The following is a 17,493-nucleotide window of genomic DNA, read 5'->3' as shown; positions in this document are numbered from 1 at the left end:
CTTGCTGCTACCTACTCACTCTTAAGCATCTCCTAATAGCAGTAATCTCCTAGGCTAATGCATCACAAATCAGGCCACTCTAGTCCTAATATGAGTACCTAGCCTACACTAGCATGCATAACATATCATATCGAATCTTATAACACATAATGAAAGGCTATTTTGGGAAATCAGCGTTCGGGCGCTAGCTGATCGTACACACTGTTCTGTTCTGCTCGTTTCAAAACCTTTTACTCTTTTAGAAAAACTTGCTTTATTGTGAGAAATTTCTCAAATCCTCAGTTTGAGTTCAGATACGCCCGAAGGTGCATCCGAATCCCTCAAACCAAGGCTCTAATACCAACTTGTAACGACGCAAATTTTCAAAACAATTTTTCACTTTTAAAAACAATATAATTATAGTTTAAACATTCTCAAATCTCATGTTCAACAATTGTTATCAAACAAAACATATCCCAGGATCACAAATAAAATCCTCTGTCTGTGTGTACGGATCATGTCGGTGCCTTCCCGTGATCGTCACTGGTACCTGAAACACATAACACATAACACGGTAAGCATAAAGGCTTAGCGAGTTCTCCAAAATACCACATACAACACATATTAGCCACTCGAGGCTATAACTCTGTATGACCCTCTGGTCAATGTGTATCAGTGGGACCCTCCAGTCCCATAACTCCGTGGACCCTCTGGTCCTAACTCTGTGGACCTTCCGGCCCTAACTCTGTAAACTCTGAATCATACATAGCGCAAATCACATAGAAATCATATCATACGTAAGCATACAAGATACTCTGTCACATAACTCTAATTACCACTCTAGGTAAAGTATACTGAGAAGACTCACCTCGGGTAACTCAGTAAATCTCAAACTCGGTAATACTTGTCTAGTCTCCGCCTAATCACAAGAAATAATTACTCTAATCAATACAACTCTCAAAGGCTAGACTAATCCCTCTCTAAGTTCTCTCAGAAGCGTAAAAGACCATTTTACCCCTCTTATGGCTCAAAGATCCAATCATTGACTAAACCCTAAAAGTCAACAAAAGTCAACTCTCCGGGTTACGTTGCGCGTACCAAATCTGTACATTGGGCGTACCCGGCGACTTCACAGAAATAGGGAACGCGACCCCCTACGATGCGCGTACTGGGATTACGCCCCGCGTAAATCCCAGTTTCATCCTCCTTTAGATTTTGGGTCTTAAACGGTTAAGACACACATCCAACTTTCAGATCTGACCATCCCTAAGCCTCTTATTCCATAAAGTTGATGACTTTAAGCCTTTGCATGGCTGTAAAAGTCACCAACACCCAAATCACTTCATTTCCTACATTTTAAAGCTCATAACTCAAGCATGGTCAGCTCTTAGGGACCAATACTGGATTTTTGTGGCATAACAACCCCTAATGAGCTAACATGGGACAGATCTCGGGTTCTAGCAACTCATCAACACATAAAGTTATCAACTTGGGAGACAAAAACCCTAAAACACCCCCATACTAAACACAAACATAAAAGAGAGAAAGCTTGGAGCTTTTTACCTCCAAAAGATGTCTTCCCCACTGCTAAACTCAGATCCAAAAGCTTGAGCTCTAACTCCTCCTCTTCCCAAAGCTTTCTCTTCACTCAAAAGTCCAAGAATGCACCAACAAGCCCTCCAAGACACTCTCTTGCTATATGAACGAGATTTAGGGTTTTAGGGGTTAAGTCTCTGGAAATAGTGGCCAGAAAAGAGGCCATAATGGTCTTTAAATAGATGGCACTTAAAAGATTAAGGTTTCATGTCTAGGCCAGATACGCCCCGCGTACACATTGGTACGCCCCGCGTACCGGGCAATCCTCTGCGATCAATATGCGCACGAGTACGCCGAGCGTACACCCCAGTACGCCCCGTGTACTCGTCATCCATTCATTTTCCATTAGGGACCAAAGTTGACAATCGCCCAAAAGTTAGGGTCCATGAAGCATACCTGATTTTGGGATGTTACACTCCTGGTGGTTAACACAGTATTAGTCGTAACAAAAAACGACCGACTTAGTGGCAAATCCAGAGGATTCCGACGAAATGTGAACAGGATGATAGTATTTCCATCAGAAATTCGATGAACGTGATTGGCGACGGTCCTGACGATTTTTAACGATGGGTGCAGCGTTTTTACGCATTTTAATGACTTTGTGGTGGAAACAATAAAATTAAAAAGATTTAATATTACACATTAAAACTAAATGTATAATCCAATAAAAAAATTGTCTTTTTATTTATTTTTATGGTAAATTTAATCTAATAAAAAAGAAAATAAAAAATAATCCAATAAATAAATAAAAAAAGAATTGATTAAAAGAAATTAATACTATAATATTATAATATTTATTTATATATGAATATTATATATTAAAAATAAAATTAATTAATATATAATAATCAATTAAAAAATAATCCAATAAAAATGAAATTAAATAAAAAATTAATGTATTATAATTTAATAAAATTAAAAACAACAAGAATTAATGTATAATATTTCAATAAAATAAAAAAGAAAATTGCAAAAATTGTCCTTCTAGTTTGGTAAAAGAAGACAACTGTAGAAGTGGTTTCTAAGGGTAAAATTATCATTTTAAAAAGGTTAAACAGCCAAATATTAAAGTTAACGAAATAGGACCAAATAAAGACATTTTTTGCTAATAAACATTTTTTTTAGACCTTATCAAAAATAATCCACAAACCACAAGGACCACTTTTGCAATTTTGTCCACCAATTTAAAAATACTTTTTATGTAGAGGTGCTACAACGTTGGAGGTTCTACCGCCTTTCCGCCTGGCATTTAAGCTACGTTTTATACATTCACTGATAAGTGTACGGGGTCCGACGTGGTTAACAGGAACAACGCGTCGCAACCAACAGTTTCCTCCCACAAAAGCAAGTCTTGACGTGGCTTGTCCGCCGATCTCCTCTCCTCCTTTTTCTGAAATTTTGTCCATAGATTAATAATCAAACCTTCATTAACCGAGTCAAAATGTTGCAACTTTAGTAATTTGTGTGAATTTCAGCACACTTCATAATTTGACACGCCTTAGAGATGTCAATTTCCATTGGCAAAAATCAATGCAAAACCCCAATATATAAAAAGCATAAAAGTAATCTCAAGTCAAATTGAAAATGAAGAATCGCATATTTGGTCCAGTATCCACTCTGGATCAGAAGCTCACAGCAAATCATAATCACAATAACACCTACGCATAATTTATAGAAAAAACAAGCAAAATTACCTTGTACTCTGCACCTCAATTGAACTTCTGCAGAGGTGAATTCATCCTTCGACCTGTGGTATCAATTATTGACGCAAAAAGGGTTTTATCAACAATACAAATAACATATGAGAATGAAGAGAGGATTTCTTAATTTGCTAGTGTCGGATGAAATTTGGGGTTTTTTTCGGACAATTTCTCCGTCGAATCCAAAGAAAAGAGAAGGAAGGTGCCCAAATGATCAAATTGAAAGATGACAGAAATTCAAAAGTCAAAAATGAAACTTCTGTAAAAAATTTAATACTCATACAAAGGTTGTTTTGAAGTCAATGATAATAGTCGTCGTATGAGACCGTAGAACACTAAAACATAGCGACACAATTGTGGAGCGGAAGGATTTTCAATGTCCACATTAAAGCGTGTCTTTTTTATGATCGATCAACCTTTTCAACTATTGTTTTTTTTTTTAATGCTCATAAAGGTTCTTTTTGTAATATGATTAAATAACATTTGACAAATATTAAATATACGATGTTTTATCATATATTTTTGAACGCTGAAATTATATATCTATAAGTATGTTACAATGTTTTTAAGGATGTTAGCTTTGAGTTGTAATTTGTATGTTGACTCTCTAAGGTAGTAAGGTTTCTTCGGACACTATTTTATGAGTACCGGTATACTATTTAAGTATTGATTATGTAACACTATCAATTCTATATTAAATCCGTATATTGTATTTCGTAACCTATGTATGTTATAAAAGTTGCTTAGTTGGAATAAAATTCCGGGTACAAGTATTGATTATACATATTGTATTTGTTTGGTTTATAAGGATGTAAGTTTCGTTTTCTATATTTTTTTTTTTTTTTTTTTTTTTTGGTATGATACAATTTTCTAAATATAAAATAAATGTCCGTCAATATTTGTATTTGTTTGTTTAAAACAAGTCACTTAGCTTGTTATTATACATATTTATACATATTGTTTATTGTTTATATCCACTAAAAAAAACGATCATACTTGCTTTTCTCAACACAAAGATTGTAAATTTTATCATATATGTAAGGTTTTTTTTTAAAAGCAACCCATTTTTACTCATAACCTTTTGCAACTATCTCTTATAATAAGTAGATAACGAAACAATTCAAAACTGTAAATAAAAATGGATCGAGTAGACACATGAAATTAGTTTAATTTTTTTAAAATCAATTTACGAATTCACTAAAGCTTATGACATGCATGCAGGTAAATCAAATACCACTGTGTGTTTTTCAACCAACAATTAACATTATGTTAAAAAAAAATTATATGAATATGTGACCCCTTAAATAAAACAGATTAGTCACTTGCTTAGATTGTGCATATAGGTACTTTAATTACTGATTATAAATTCATTTTCTTTTCTTGGCCTTAAATCTTTTCTAAAGTTGTTAATGTTATATATATATATATATATATATATATATATATATATATATATATATATATATATATATATATATATATATATATATATATATATATATATATATATATATATACTCTAATAAATGAAAATGACTTTGCCACATGTCCTTCTCTCATAAGATTAGCCACATGTCCTCTTCTCATTCATTTGGACACATGGCATTTTCTAGATTTTTTAAAATTTCTATTTTCCACTTGTCATTTTATTGTATTTTTTATTTTATTAAATTAAAATTCCACATTTAATGTGTAAGGTAATATATATGTAAAGTATTTATTAGAAAGAGTTTATATATATAATATATTTAATATATTAAATTCTCATTAATTTTAATAATTTAATTTTTTCTCATCTTTTTTATAAATTCAAACTTTTCAAATTATTAAAATTTTATATTTATTTTTTTTAATTAAACTCATATAATAGATGGGTCTCACACCTAGTATTCTAATAAATGAAGATCAAGTTGTTAATGTTATATATATATATATATATATATATATATATATATATATATATATATATATATATATATATATATATATATATATATATATATATATATACTCTAATAAATGAAAATGACTTTGCCACATGTCCTTCTCTCATAAGATTAGCCACATGTCCTCTTCTCATTCATTTGGACACATGGCATTTTCTAGATTTTTTAAAATTTCTATTTTCCACTTGTCATTTTATTGTATTTTTTATTTTATTAAATTAAAATTCCACATTTAATGTGTAAGGTAATATATATGTAAAGTATTTATTAGAAAGAGTTTATATATATAATATATTTAATATATTAAATTCTCATTAATTTTAATAATTTAATTTTTTCTCATTTTTTTTATAAATTCAAACTTTTCAAATTATTAAAATTTTATATTTATTTTTTTTAATTAAACTCATATAATAGATGGGTCTCACACCTAGTATTCTAATAAATGAAGATCATTTTGCCAAATGTCATCTTCTCATTAAATTTGACACATGTAATTTTCTAAATCTTTTGATTAGATTTAAATCCACGTGTCATTTTGTGGTTTTTTTAAATTAAATCAATTAATATGCCACATAATACTAAATTTATATATGTAAAGTATTAAATACATTTAATGTGATAATAAATGCAAAGAATCTTAAAAGATATATAAGATATATTAAAATACATTGATATATTTTTTTTAATCAACCCGTGTAATACACGAGTTTTACACCTAGTATATATATATATATATATATATATATATATATATATATATATATATATATATATATATATATATATATATATATATATATATATATATATATATATATATATATCATATGCATTCATGCCTACTTTACATACACAATTTTCACAGCATCACGCAAGGGCTCACCGGCCCCTAGCTCATAACAAATGGTATACCACATGAAGACAAGATTTGTACTTTACTCAAAAAGTTTGTATATGGTGGAAGATGTATAGCAGCCGTGTTGGAAATAAAAATGAATAAGTCATTACTTGAGAGAAGGAAACTTGGCCTGAAATGAGTCAACTATAGCATGGACTTGAGTTGTTGAAACCTTCTTATACGTTAGATTAGATTATTATATCATGTCTTACATTTCATAGGTTCTTGTGGTGTGGGTTAATTAGTGCATGATGAGGACACCTTGTATCTGTAGCTTTTTGTTTGGCTTCTTTCTCATCTTCTCATCCATCGCTGCTCAATTAGACTACGTTTCTAATGCAAATCTTTCAAGCACATGGACCAACAATGAATCTTCTATCCCTTCCTCCAATTCCCCAGATGGCTCAAGGATCAGAATCATTCTCAGTGTAAAATACAGATTCGCTTGTGGCTTCTTCTGTAATGGAACCTGCACATCTTTCCTCTTTGCCATTCTTTTCAATACAAATGATCATGTGATCCTTTGGTCAGCCAACCGAGACAATCCAGTCAGGGAAAGCGCAATCCTGAATTTCACTGCAGCAGGAGAATTGGTGTTACAGGATGTCGATGGAAGCACAGTTTGGACTACAAACACAACCGAGAAATCTGTTGCTTTCATGAACCTAACTGATAAAGGAAATCTGATGTTGTTTGATAATACTAAATCGATGGTGTGGCAATCTTTTGATCACCCAACAGACTGTTTGTTACCAGGGCAAAAATTATTTCAAGGGCAGAAGCTCATACCTAGTGTTTCGTCAACCAACTGGACAGCTCAAAAAGATTCTTACTCTCTTCAACTTACCCATGAAGGTCTGTTTGCTTATGTTGGATCAAACCCACCTCAGGTCTATTTCCCTTCCTTTGGCATAGATATAGATATGATAAATAGTTATTTTAAGTTCTTTAATGGGAGTTTGTCTTTCGTTGATAGTATGCAATACTCACTTCAGTATGTGAAACTAATGCCAGATGGGCATTTGAAAGGATTTACAGTGCCAGATTCTGTGTGGGCCGATTTTCTAACTGGTGATCTTGGAGAGTGTTCTTATCCTTTAACTTGTGGGAGAAATTCCATTTGTTCAGCTGAACGACAATGTACTTGTCCAGGGATAGACTCTTTTAGAGCAGTCAATGATCGCAAACCCAACATGGGTTGCTTTCCGGTTACTCCTCTCACATGTAATGCTACCCACGATCAACATTTCATTGAACTCACCAACATCGCCTACATCAACAACATTGCCGACATGGAGGATGTGGATATAGAGATTTGCAAACAAGCATGTCTGAAAAAGTGCTCATGCAAAGCAGCTGTATTCGAGTATGGTTCCAATACTACAAGTGGACGTTGCTATTTGCTTTCCGAGCTTTTTACAATGCCGAGTGTTGAAGCAGGTGTACTCCCATACAATATTTTAACCCACATAAAAGTCCAGAATGTAACATCATCAAGTATGAATGTAACGTCATCAAGTTCTTCAAGAAATCTAGTTGCAACGGTTCTAGGTTACACAATTGGAAGTTTTGTGCTTCTTATTGTGGTCGTAGGTTTTATAATGTTTGCTGTCCGAAAGGAAAAAACGAATAGTGAAATGGAGGAAGAGCATTTAGATCAAGTGCCAGGAATGCCCATTCGGTTTTCCTATGAACAACTCAAAACAGCCACACAGAATTTCAGTAAAAAGCTTGGCGAAGGAGGATTCGCATCGGTGTTCAAAGGGACTCTTGAAGATGGCTTGCAGATTGCAGTAAAACATCTTCAGGGTGATGTGTACGTGCATGTTAAAAAATCATTCATGGCTGAGGTTGAGTCCATCGGCAGCATTCACCATGTGAATCTAGTTCAACTTAAAGGATTTTCTGCTTGGAAATCAGAGCGACTTCTCGTCTATGAATTCATGAGTAATGGATCATTAGACCAGTGGATCTACTACTCTGGTGGAGACCACCAAAAGCACCTACTTGGATGGGAATGCAGAAAAAAAATTATTCTTGATATAGCTAAGGGTTTAGCATATCTCCATGAAGAACGTAGCCAAAAAATCATCCACCTCGACATTAAACCTCAAAACATACTCCTAGACAGCAATTTCAATGCCAAAGTATCCGATTTTGGGTTGTCTAAGCTCATTGATAGAAATCAAAGCCGCCAAGTGATGACTACAATGAGAGGAACCTTTGGCTATATGGCTCCAGAATGGTTGAGCTCGGTTATCACTGAAAAGGTGGATGTGTATAGCTTTGGGATCGTTCTTTTGGAGATCTTATGTGGAAGGAAAAATCTCGACAGGTCTCAGCCAGAGGAAAGTTGGCACTTACTGGGTGTCTTTCAGAGATGTTGGGAACAAGGGACATTGTTAGATATAGTTGACAGGTACAGTGAAGATATGCAGCTACATGCTACAGAAGTCACAGAGATGATGAAAGTGGTTTCATGGTGTTTGCAAACTGATTTCACTAGAAGGCCTTCGATGTCAACTGTGATTAAGGTGTTAGAGGGAGTAATAAGTGTTGAATCCAACTTGGATTACAACTTCTCATGTCCAAGACTGCAGGAAACAACCTTTGAGCATGACAAAAGCTCCAAACCCGCGTGTGATTCTATTCTATCAGGGCCAAGGTAAGTTAGAATAAGATTCTTGTGGATCATTTATATGGATCTTTTTAATGCTTCTGTATTTTCTTTCATCAAGAACAATTAAACTGCTCGTTATGAACATACGTAGTTTCATCCCACCGAATAAAATGGATTCCACTTCTCTATGTCCAAACGACACTTGCTTTAAGAGTTTAAGAGCTAGAACTGAAACTTGTGGAACTCATTGTTACGACTTATAAAAAAACATGGAAATATTGGTGATTTACTTTTATTCTTATTTATTAAAATATTCATAAGTTTATATTTTTTACTTATGAATTCGTACACAACAAGCCGTGATTTCCAAGCACAAAAATCTTTAAGCTTAACTATATTCACATGGTGAATGTTTGATCCATCCTCAACAGTCCCTTAGAAATCTTAACTTACTCCTCCCTCCCAAGGTTTTTTCCCAAAATTCTCTATGTCAAATTTCAATTTTTCATACAAAAAAACGAGGGGACATTCCACATACCTGATTTGAATATTATCCTTTCGTCTTAATAACTCTTTTGATTGCGATAAGACCTACAATTACAACAAGCAGAAGCTCAAAACTTCCAATCATGGAACCTAGAATTGTTGTAACTTAATTTTTCCCCTTGGTAATGGACCAAACTTCCAATCGCAGAACTTGGAATTGTTGCAAGTTGAAACTCGATTTTTTTCCTTTATGATGGACTAGAAGTTTGAAATGCAGACATTGGAGGTGGACTTACATTATGAAAGCGAATAAATTTCAATCAACAATCATAACTCCAATACCTCTGAAGTTATGTGACATTCCCCACTCGAAAAATCGAAACCATACTAATATAGAGTTGTTTTGACATGCTTGTTTCGATGTCTCCATACTCACATTCGTGTAAGCTACAAGCAACATTTCCCGATTCTCCAGTTGCAGTGAGATTCGATATTGAACTGGGGCCAACCAGATAGTCTTAGGTTAGATGATCAAATCAGTTGACTTGAGGGAGCAAGCCCTAGAGCAGCTGGAATGATATAAGATGCAGTGTTGGAATAAAGTGTAGGTAAAAAATATGAAGTTAGCTAGTCATATGTAGTAATTAATACATTATTAATTTATAAGATTGAATAAAAAAATTGGAATAAAGTGTAGGTAAAAAAAATTACCTCTCCATTACTGACAATAGTTTGTCCATTCAGACTTCCTAAAATTGTAGAAGATGAAAGTTCTATTCAGTCATATCCCTGTGAGAAACATATGAGAATTGCACATCTCAGCAAAAAATACGTTAAAAATCAGAAAAAGGAATAACCATGCATGATTGTTGATTTAAACTGACAACTACAACACAAAAGTATTATCTTCCAGAAGAAAACATGTTATCACTTTCACAGAAACAATAAAATAAAAGTTGGCTACTTTTCTCCTTATCTATTCATTGGTGCTAAATTTGCATGCAATTTCCTCTTTTATCAGCTTTGCAAGTAAAAGAGAAGTACATAAATTATTTATTATAAGATAAGTCGAGATATTGTTGGTTACTAATTATTATGGAGACAGTTTTATGTTTTATGATTGTCATGGATTTATTTTGGTTTTCAGCATACTAATCTGGAATTGATCTGTGGAAAAAAAATCGAAACAAAAGGAAATCAAGTCCTGTAAGGAAATGGTACAGCCAAGCCTCAAATCATGTAAATCCAAAAAATAGTATTTGATTTTTCGAAATTGATGAAAAAATAGAAAGGAAATTTCAATTCTTTTACGTAAAATTAGAATTTAATGTATAAAAGCATACCACAGTAGGCACACCTGCAAAGAAGGATCCATCTGTACAACCTATTCTCTGTGAAACTCGCCTGGGAAATAAAAAGATTAAAAAAATGAGAAACTAAACCAAGAGCCCAAATTTCAAAGAAGAATATGAAGATAGGAGATATATTGCAACTAATAAGAGCATATCCACCAATTAGCGGGCTCCTGAATATGAAACTTCTTTGAAGCATTTCAACAAACAGGTTATGGGCATATGATAAGAGCTTATAAGTATGTAAAAATCTCACATCTCGCTCTCCCCCAATGCAACAGAACCTCTTTTACCAGTTTCATCAGATTCTCCTTGAGCATCCTAAATAGTCAAAACCTTATTAATTCATGAAATTAACTGAAATAGATCAAACCTTGAACACCATAATGATAGACGTCGAGGCCAAGCCAATAAACATATTCATTCATGGAGGTAAGATCATAAACATTCATGTAAATCGAAATTTTAATTAGATCACCACAAACCTAATGTTTGCCAAAACTTGACATAAGCCTAACTGCGTCTCTTTTAGCCCTCATAAAATCCTATTGACATATGGATTTTTGTCACTATAGTTTACAGAGAAAACTTCAATAATTCACCATCATAACTCAAGTAATTGGAAAACAATTCCCAAATTCAAAATCATATTGATTAAGAAGATCAATTCATCATAACTAAATTAAATGAAAACTAATTCCCAAAATCAAAATCATATTGATTCAGAAAATCGATTTGGTTTTAAAAAATACGAAATAGGCCAAATGATATCTGACATAAATATAGACAAAAAGAAGTACAGAGAAACACACATGAGTTTCAGGTGGAGGAGGAAGGATTGGGAGTATGATACCTGAAAACAAAGCGTACCTTCAACGCGAAGACGCCGACTGTTGACATATGTGTGCGTGTGTGTGTTTCATCTGCCATTTTGTGTGAAATAGATGAGCCTACCGAACTGCGAACTCTGAGATGTGTAGAGAAGGACGACGGAGATGATAGGAAGTGGTGGAGGCCGACGATTCTCAGAGAGGGGCGGTCATTGCTGACGGTTCTGGCGACACCGGCAAAGAGGACCTTCATCGTCCCTCTAGGTTTTCGTTCTGCCTCGTCTCCATGCACGACTAAGTAAAAAAGATAAACCGACTTTCATTGGTAAAGTGGAATAGAAGATAGAGAAGAAGAAAGCAGAGATGATGCGGTGGAAGAGCTGTGGAAACTCATAGTCTTCACACACCAACATGCCCTAAAACGAAATAAAAAAAATGTTAATTTAAGGAGCGAATTGGAGAGAAAAGGAGGGAACCGGAGAGAAAGTTTATGTGGATGGTGTTCCCGAGTTATTTTTTCGAATGATTCGGAAAGAATGGAAAGGATTTCGGAGGATTAACTTCTCTCCTAATCTTCCTCTCAAATTGGAGTGATTTGGAGAGAAGAGTATCAGTGATGAAGATAAATCGAAAGTATTCCCAATATACCCTTACACCCTATATAGCGATTTCTTCAAACATACAACACGCATAAGGCGAAGTCTCTTCCACCTCTGTATACACAAGTAACGTCTGCCTGCAAGTCTCTGCTGCTATCAGGTTTCACCTTCTTCTCCTTATCACCACAATTTTCTCCATTTTTTTTTGCTTCATTGCTGCCATTAGTGGAGTATATTATGTTCACGTTTTTTTCTTTTTCTGCTTCAACAAGTTTATCTGTGAACCAGTCTATCTGTTTGCTTCTTCCTTAATTTTTTGCTGTTATGTTTACATACTCCTGTGAATGTTTTTATCCTCATGGGCTGACTGGCTGACTGCGGAGTGGGGTTCAGTCGTTCATCGTTTTTATTTGATAAAATTAAAAAGAATTATGGGTCCATGGGATTTTTACATCATCAAGTAAGTTTCGTTTGCAATGTTTGGTAAACAATTTTCAACCTATCATCTTTTCATTGAAACTTCTAAAGCAATTTGCAACTTTAGGGGTCACAAATTTGTGGTGGACATTAATTTAATCCACATATTTACTGTAAACAATAATTGAAATTCCAATTCTATCAAAAAATATTGTTTTAACAGGGACATTTTTAGCATAATATTTATTTTTATTAAATTGATTTTCCTCTGGTATTTAAGCATAATATTTATTTTTATTAAATTGATTTTCCTCTGGTATTTAACAGGGGGCATTTTAGGCATAATATTTACTTTTTGAATATATTATTTTTATACAAGCATTACTCTATACTATGTTATGTGTATATTAATTAATAGCAATGTACTTTCGATGTTTATGTGTATTTTGTGTGTTATTGTTTTACGGAAAATCGATTCAACTAAAAGTTAATAAATATCACATTGACAACTAATATATTTTAAGTTATAAGAATCCGCTATTGAACACCATCACATACCTATGACAATATATTTATGGTCACATACCTATGACAATATATTTATGGTCCCTTTCTTGAAAATATAACTTTTGACATAATATTACCCAATATGTTCATAAATTTTAGTACATGGTTATTGATTCAAAATCATTCAACAACTTTAGAGGTATTTTATTATTAAAATAGTATATAATAAAATAAGACAATTAGATTAAAATATACTCCCTCCGTTCCAATATTATTGTCTACAGACAAAAAACACACAGATTAAAAAAAAACATTAATTACCATTAACTTTATATAATAAAATGATAGTTTTGTCCTTACATTGCATTTAATGTTCCATTAAATACTTAGTTGGTTAAGTAATAATGAGAGGGTATTTTGGTAAAAATGTTATTTATTTTTAGAAATAGACTATTATTTTGGGACAAACCAAAAAGGAAAGATTGACTATAATTTGTGGACGGAGGGAGTATATACTTTCAGCAAATAAAATTTGAGAAATATGTATAACAACGATGGTAGTTCCATGATTTTCATAAAATAGGTAACATTTTCGGTGGATTTGTGATTAATAATGAATTATGCACTAATGATTTTTGTATAAATAATCATGTGAAAAAATTAATTAAAGAAGTCGAGATGTAGGCAAGAGTTGGCAAAAAAAATAGTTTAGGTATAATTTTGTTTTCAAAAGAATCGTGTAGTATATATTTAATATTATGGAAATAAAAGTGATAAGGGTATAGTTGTCCACTTTTAGTTTTCATTTCTTTTCCTTCCAACTCGGGAACACAAAGAACAATAATTTTCTTTTCCTATCTATTGAACTCGGGAACAGAAAAATACACTTGACTTTCCTTTCCATTCTCTTCTTTTCTCTCCACATTTCTCTCCTTTTCTTTTCTTTCCTTTAAATGAAACTCGGGAACAGGTGTTGCACACTTTTTGTGGTCATATCATTTTTCCTTCGCTTATAATTCAAGGAAGAGGTGTGAAGCGTATATTATATTAATTTTGTAGGAAATTAAAAACCATAAATTTTGATATATTTTTAGTAGGTATATAGTTTTATAAATATTAAAAAAGATAAAAGATAATAAAAAAATGCCCAATAGCATGAGGAGAGAGAGAGAGAGAGAGAGAGAGAGAGAGAGAGAGTACGACACCCCCTCCCCCCACCTCTTTCCTGCGGGTTGCTTCCCTCACCCAAGGGATGGTGTTCCAGTGAGAGGGAAACTTCACTCTCCCCTTTCCCGCTTCTATTCCGTTCGGCCTTAGAGATTGCTTTTAAAATATATATATTTTTTTTTTAACTTTTATGTTTTTCAAAAGGGTAATATATTTTTTGATTTGTACATATTTGGTAACCGAGTGTTTTTCGCCCATATTTACCCCCTTCAATTTGTTAAATTGTATGCATTCAGTCTTTATGACATGCTACTCAAGGTTAGACGGTAAAAATGATTTAATAGGGTAATATATTTCTCACTTTGTACACATTTAATCATTAATATTTTTGTACACATTTAGTCCTTAATATTTTTTGTTGCAAAATAAGACATTTTTGTTTTTGTACTCATTTAATACTTATGAATGTTTTTTCAGGTTTTTCTCATGACATCTTACGTGGGACAATCATTAATGAGATGTTTGAGGCTTTTGATGCTTATATCCATTGCGATCTCGACTACTTTGTTTCTTAGGTCAAGTGTTCAGAACGTCATAACTTCTTTAGATCTTGGATTTTAACGATCTTTATATCCATGTGGTCGTATTTTACTCTACTACAACTTTCGTTTAGATTACTTCCGTTAAAAAGTAATATATCTTTATATCCATATTTTTTTTATGAAAACGCATGTATGGATGTTTTTTATAAAATCATAAGTAAAATATATTACACTTTAACGATAATAATCTTAACGAAAGTTGTAGTAAACTAAAAAAACGAACATTTGGATATAAAAATTGTTAAAATGTGATATTGTATTAAGAAGTTACGACGTTCATAACACAAGACCTAAGCCAAACAACAAGACCTACACAATCAAGCAGTCAAGATCGCGATGGACATAAACATCAACAAACCCAAACACCTCATCAATGATTGTCCCACGTAAGATGTCGTGAGAAAAACCTAAATAAATCATTCATAAGTATTGAATGAATACAAAAACAAAAAAAAAAATTGAAACAAAAAAATATTAAGGACTAAAGGTGTACTTAAATATCAAAATGACTAAATATGTACAAAATGAGAAATATATTACCCTATTAAGTCATTTTTCCCGGCTAACCTAGAATAACCGATCATAAGGATTGAATATGTACAGTTTAACAAGCTGAAGGGGTAAATGTGGGCGAAAAAAAAACTCAGTGATCAAATGTGTACAAATCGAAAAATATATTACCCTTTTAAGTCATTAACCCTTATCAAAAAGTTAAAAATTTTAAAAATGTTTGGGAATTTTTTTTTGGGAATTAGAAAAGAATTTTTCAAAATAACTTTTTGCTAAGAAGAAAGAAAATGGTTTTTCAAAAGTTAAGAAATTATATCTTTTTTTAACTTTTGGCCTTTTAGAAGGTAAAAGACATTCAAAAGTCAAGAATTATCATCCAAACATTTTTTAAAAACAACTTTTACTTTTTAAAAGAACTTTTATAAAAAGAATTTTATAAACGAGATGTGAATAACTATGCAAATTAGTTTGGTACTCTCGATATCATTTATCATCTAAAATTAACGTGTCGGTTAACCATACAAGCTCCTTTAATTCAATGATAATTTTCGAGAGACCCATTGCTAACAATATTAGTCCCATATTAGTCTGTCGGTTAACTACACACGCTCCACTAACGACCAATAAGGTGCAATGTGCAATTTCATGGGTTGGCATCAAATTCACATTTTCCTAAAGTAAATAAGAATGAGATTTTAGAAAATGGATTAGTTACTTTATCATTATACTTTTAATGATGATTTATTGTCATATCGACCCCGTTCAGCTAACGACCCTCCACCATACAAGAGAGCGGTGGGTAAAAATGGAAACCCACATTTTACAAATCGCTTCCTTAAACTCCGCTTATAGTATGACTTCGTGAATGAGGCGTACTAGCGGTTCGACTGACTTTTCTTATACATATAATATAAATTAAACTCTTAATTATATATATATATATATATATATATATATATATATATATATATATATATATATATAGTATAAGGTGAATTTTAATCTTTTAATAAATTAAACTTTCAATTTAATTAAATTTGTATGAATTTATTAACACTACAAATAAAATTACATTTAGTGGCACCATATTTTAGTGGTATATTATGTTTTGTGCCACTATAATTAGTTTTTAGTGGCACATTTTGTTTTATGCCACCATATCTAATCGAAATTTCTAATTTTAAGTTGGCTCTACTAATTCCCTCCTAACACTCAAAACTTAAAAGAATCACACTTTGTATATTTGCCCTAATCAGACGCCAAAGCAACAAAGAGGACTTCTCACTTTTCGCGCTTCCACTCCTCCGCTCCTACGTGACTACCAACGCATCCCCACATCAGACTAGTGACCACCATATCAGAGCGACAATGTAGTCTCGCATCTAACCGATACAATCTTCCCATGGAGGTAGTACGATTTCCACATAGACTTTCGATTTCACTGATTTCCTTTTGCTTTTAAAAACATTCAAGTTTGAACTAGTCACGTGTAACGCCCGCAGATTCGGGCTAGTCAATTTAGAGGCAATAGGGGTCGAAAACGACTTTTTGATAAAAGATTATTTATAATAAATAATCTTAACCAAGTTGTAGAATATGTCACAAGGTTTTCGTACATATAAAGAATGCCGAAATCCGAGTTATAACGAAGAAGTTATGGCTCGTCGAAGTTTTACGGCAAAACCGGCACGACACCGGGAGACGTAAACAGTGAATTTAAGATAGAGGACTTTTTAGCCTTAGTGATCAAAACTAAAGTTGTAGTATATGTTAAACCGAAAACATCCATAAAAAGAACGCCCAAATCTGACTTCGTATGAGGAAGTTATGATTTTTTCTAAAATTCGGCTTAGCAGTGCACGACCCAAAACTCGAATTTTAGTTCGAGCAGTTTTTGGCTTACGCGACCTAAATGAGACTTGAAGATCTCATTAATAGGAACTCAACGGTAAAAAGATAGACGAAAACGGAGTCCGTATGAAGGAGTTACGAATTCTTCGCGGTCATTTAACAGTCTAAACGCCTCGTACTGTTAAATTCAAGATGCGTCGAGAATTAGCCGACAGAGTCTAAATGAAAGTTGTAGATCTTGATTTTACCTACGCGTTGAAAAAAATAACATCGAAAATGGAGCTCGTATGCGAGAGTTATGATTTTTCTAAGTTTGAAGGCTGATACGCGATAGGGGTGACGTGGTACCACCAGAAGGCCACCGCATGCCCCAACTCAGCGAGTAGGCCCTCCTACTCGGCGATTCCATCAGGATTTCACACTATAAATA

General features: G+C 33.0%; 1 protein-coding gene and 1 long non-coding RNA gene across 19 annotated transcripts; one reads left to right on the top strand and one right to left on the bottom strand.

Moving 5' to 3' along the window:
* Positions 1-357: 357 nt before the first annotated feature.
* On the bottom strand, positions 358-12,398 carry LOC111889338 (uncharacterized). 18 transcript variants are annotated; one of them, XR_006185919.2, is made up of 11 exons: positions 11,434-12,393; positions 11,066-11,125; positions 10,837-10,901; positions 10,572-10,632; positions 9,940-10,017; positions 9,281-9,797; positions 3,270-3,322; positions 2,770-2,965; positions 1,972-2,172; positions 1,543-1,674; positions 358-529 (listed from the first exon to the last, which is right to left on the bottom strand). It is a non-coding gene; the product is annotated as an uncharacterized LOC111889338 (long non-coding RNA). The 18 variants fall into 18 exon arrangements; XR_006185922.2 differs by having other exon boundaries at positions 10,586-10,632; positions 11,434-12,391; XR_006185920.2 differs by lacking the exon at positions 11,066-11,125 and having other exon boundaries at positions 9,281-9,333; positions 9,571-9,797; positions 11,434-12,388.
* On the top strand, positions 6,248-9,031 carry LOC111889337 (G-type lectin S-receptor-like serine/threonine-protein kinase SD2-5). The gene has a single exon (XM_023885471.2). It carries the CDS (start codon positions 6,371-6,373, stop codon positions 8,789-8,791), a length of 2,421 nt encoding a protein of 806 aa, XP_023741239.1. The 5' UTR covers positions 6,248-6,370; the 3' UTR covers positions 8,792-9,031.
* Positions 12,399-17,493: the final 5,095 nt, after the last annotated feature.

This window comes from Lactuca sativa, chromosome 8 (genome assembly GCF_002870075.4).
Source record: "Lactuca sativa cultivar Salinas chromosome 8, Lsat_Salinas_v11, whole genome shotgun sequence".
NCBI classification, from domain to species: domain Eukaryota; kingdom Viridiplantae; phylum Streptophyta; class Magnoliopsida; order Asterales; family Asteraceae; genus Lactuca; species Lactuca sativa.
Note: the sequence above shows the minus strand (reverse complement) of the source record. Positions and strands in the feature narration are given on the sequence as shown.

Coding starts and splice junctions, on each gene's coding strand:
- LOC111889337 (XM_023885471.2), top strand. CDS start 6,371: ATGATGAGGACACCTTGTATCTGTAGCTTTTTGTTTGGCTTCTTTCTC.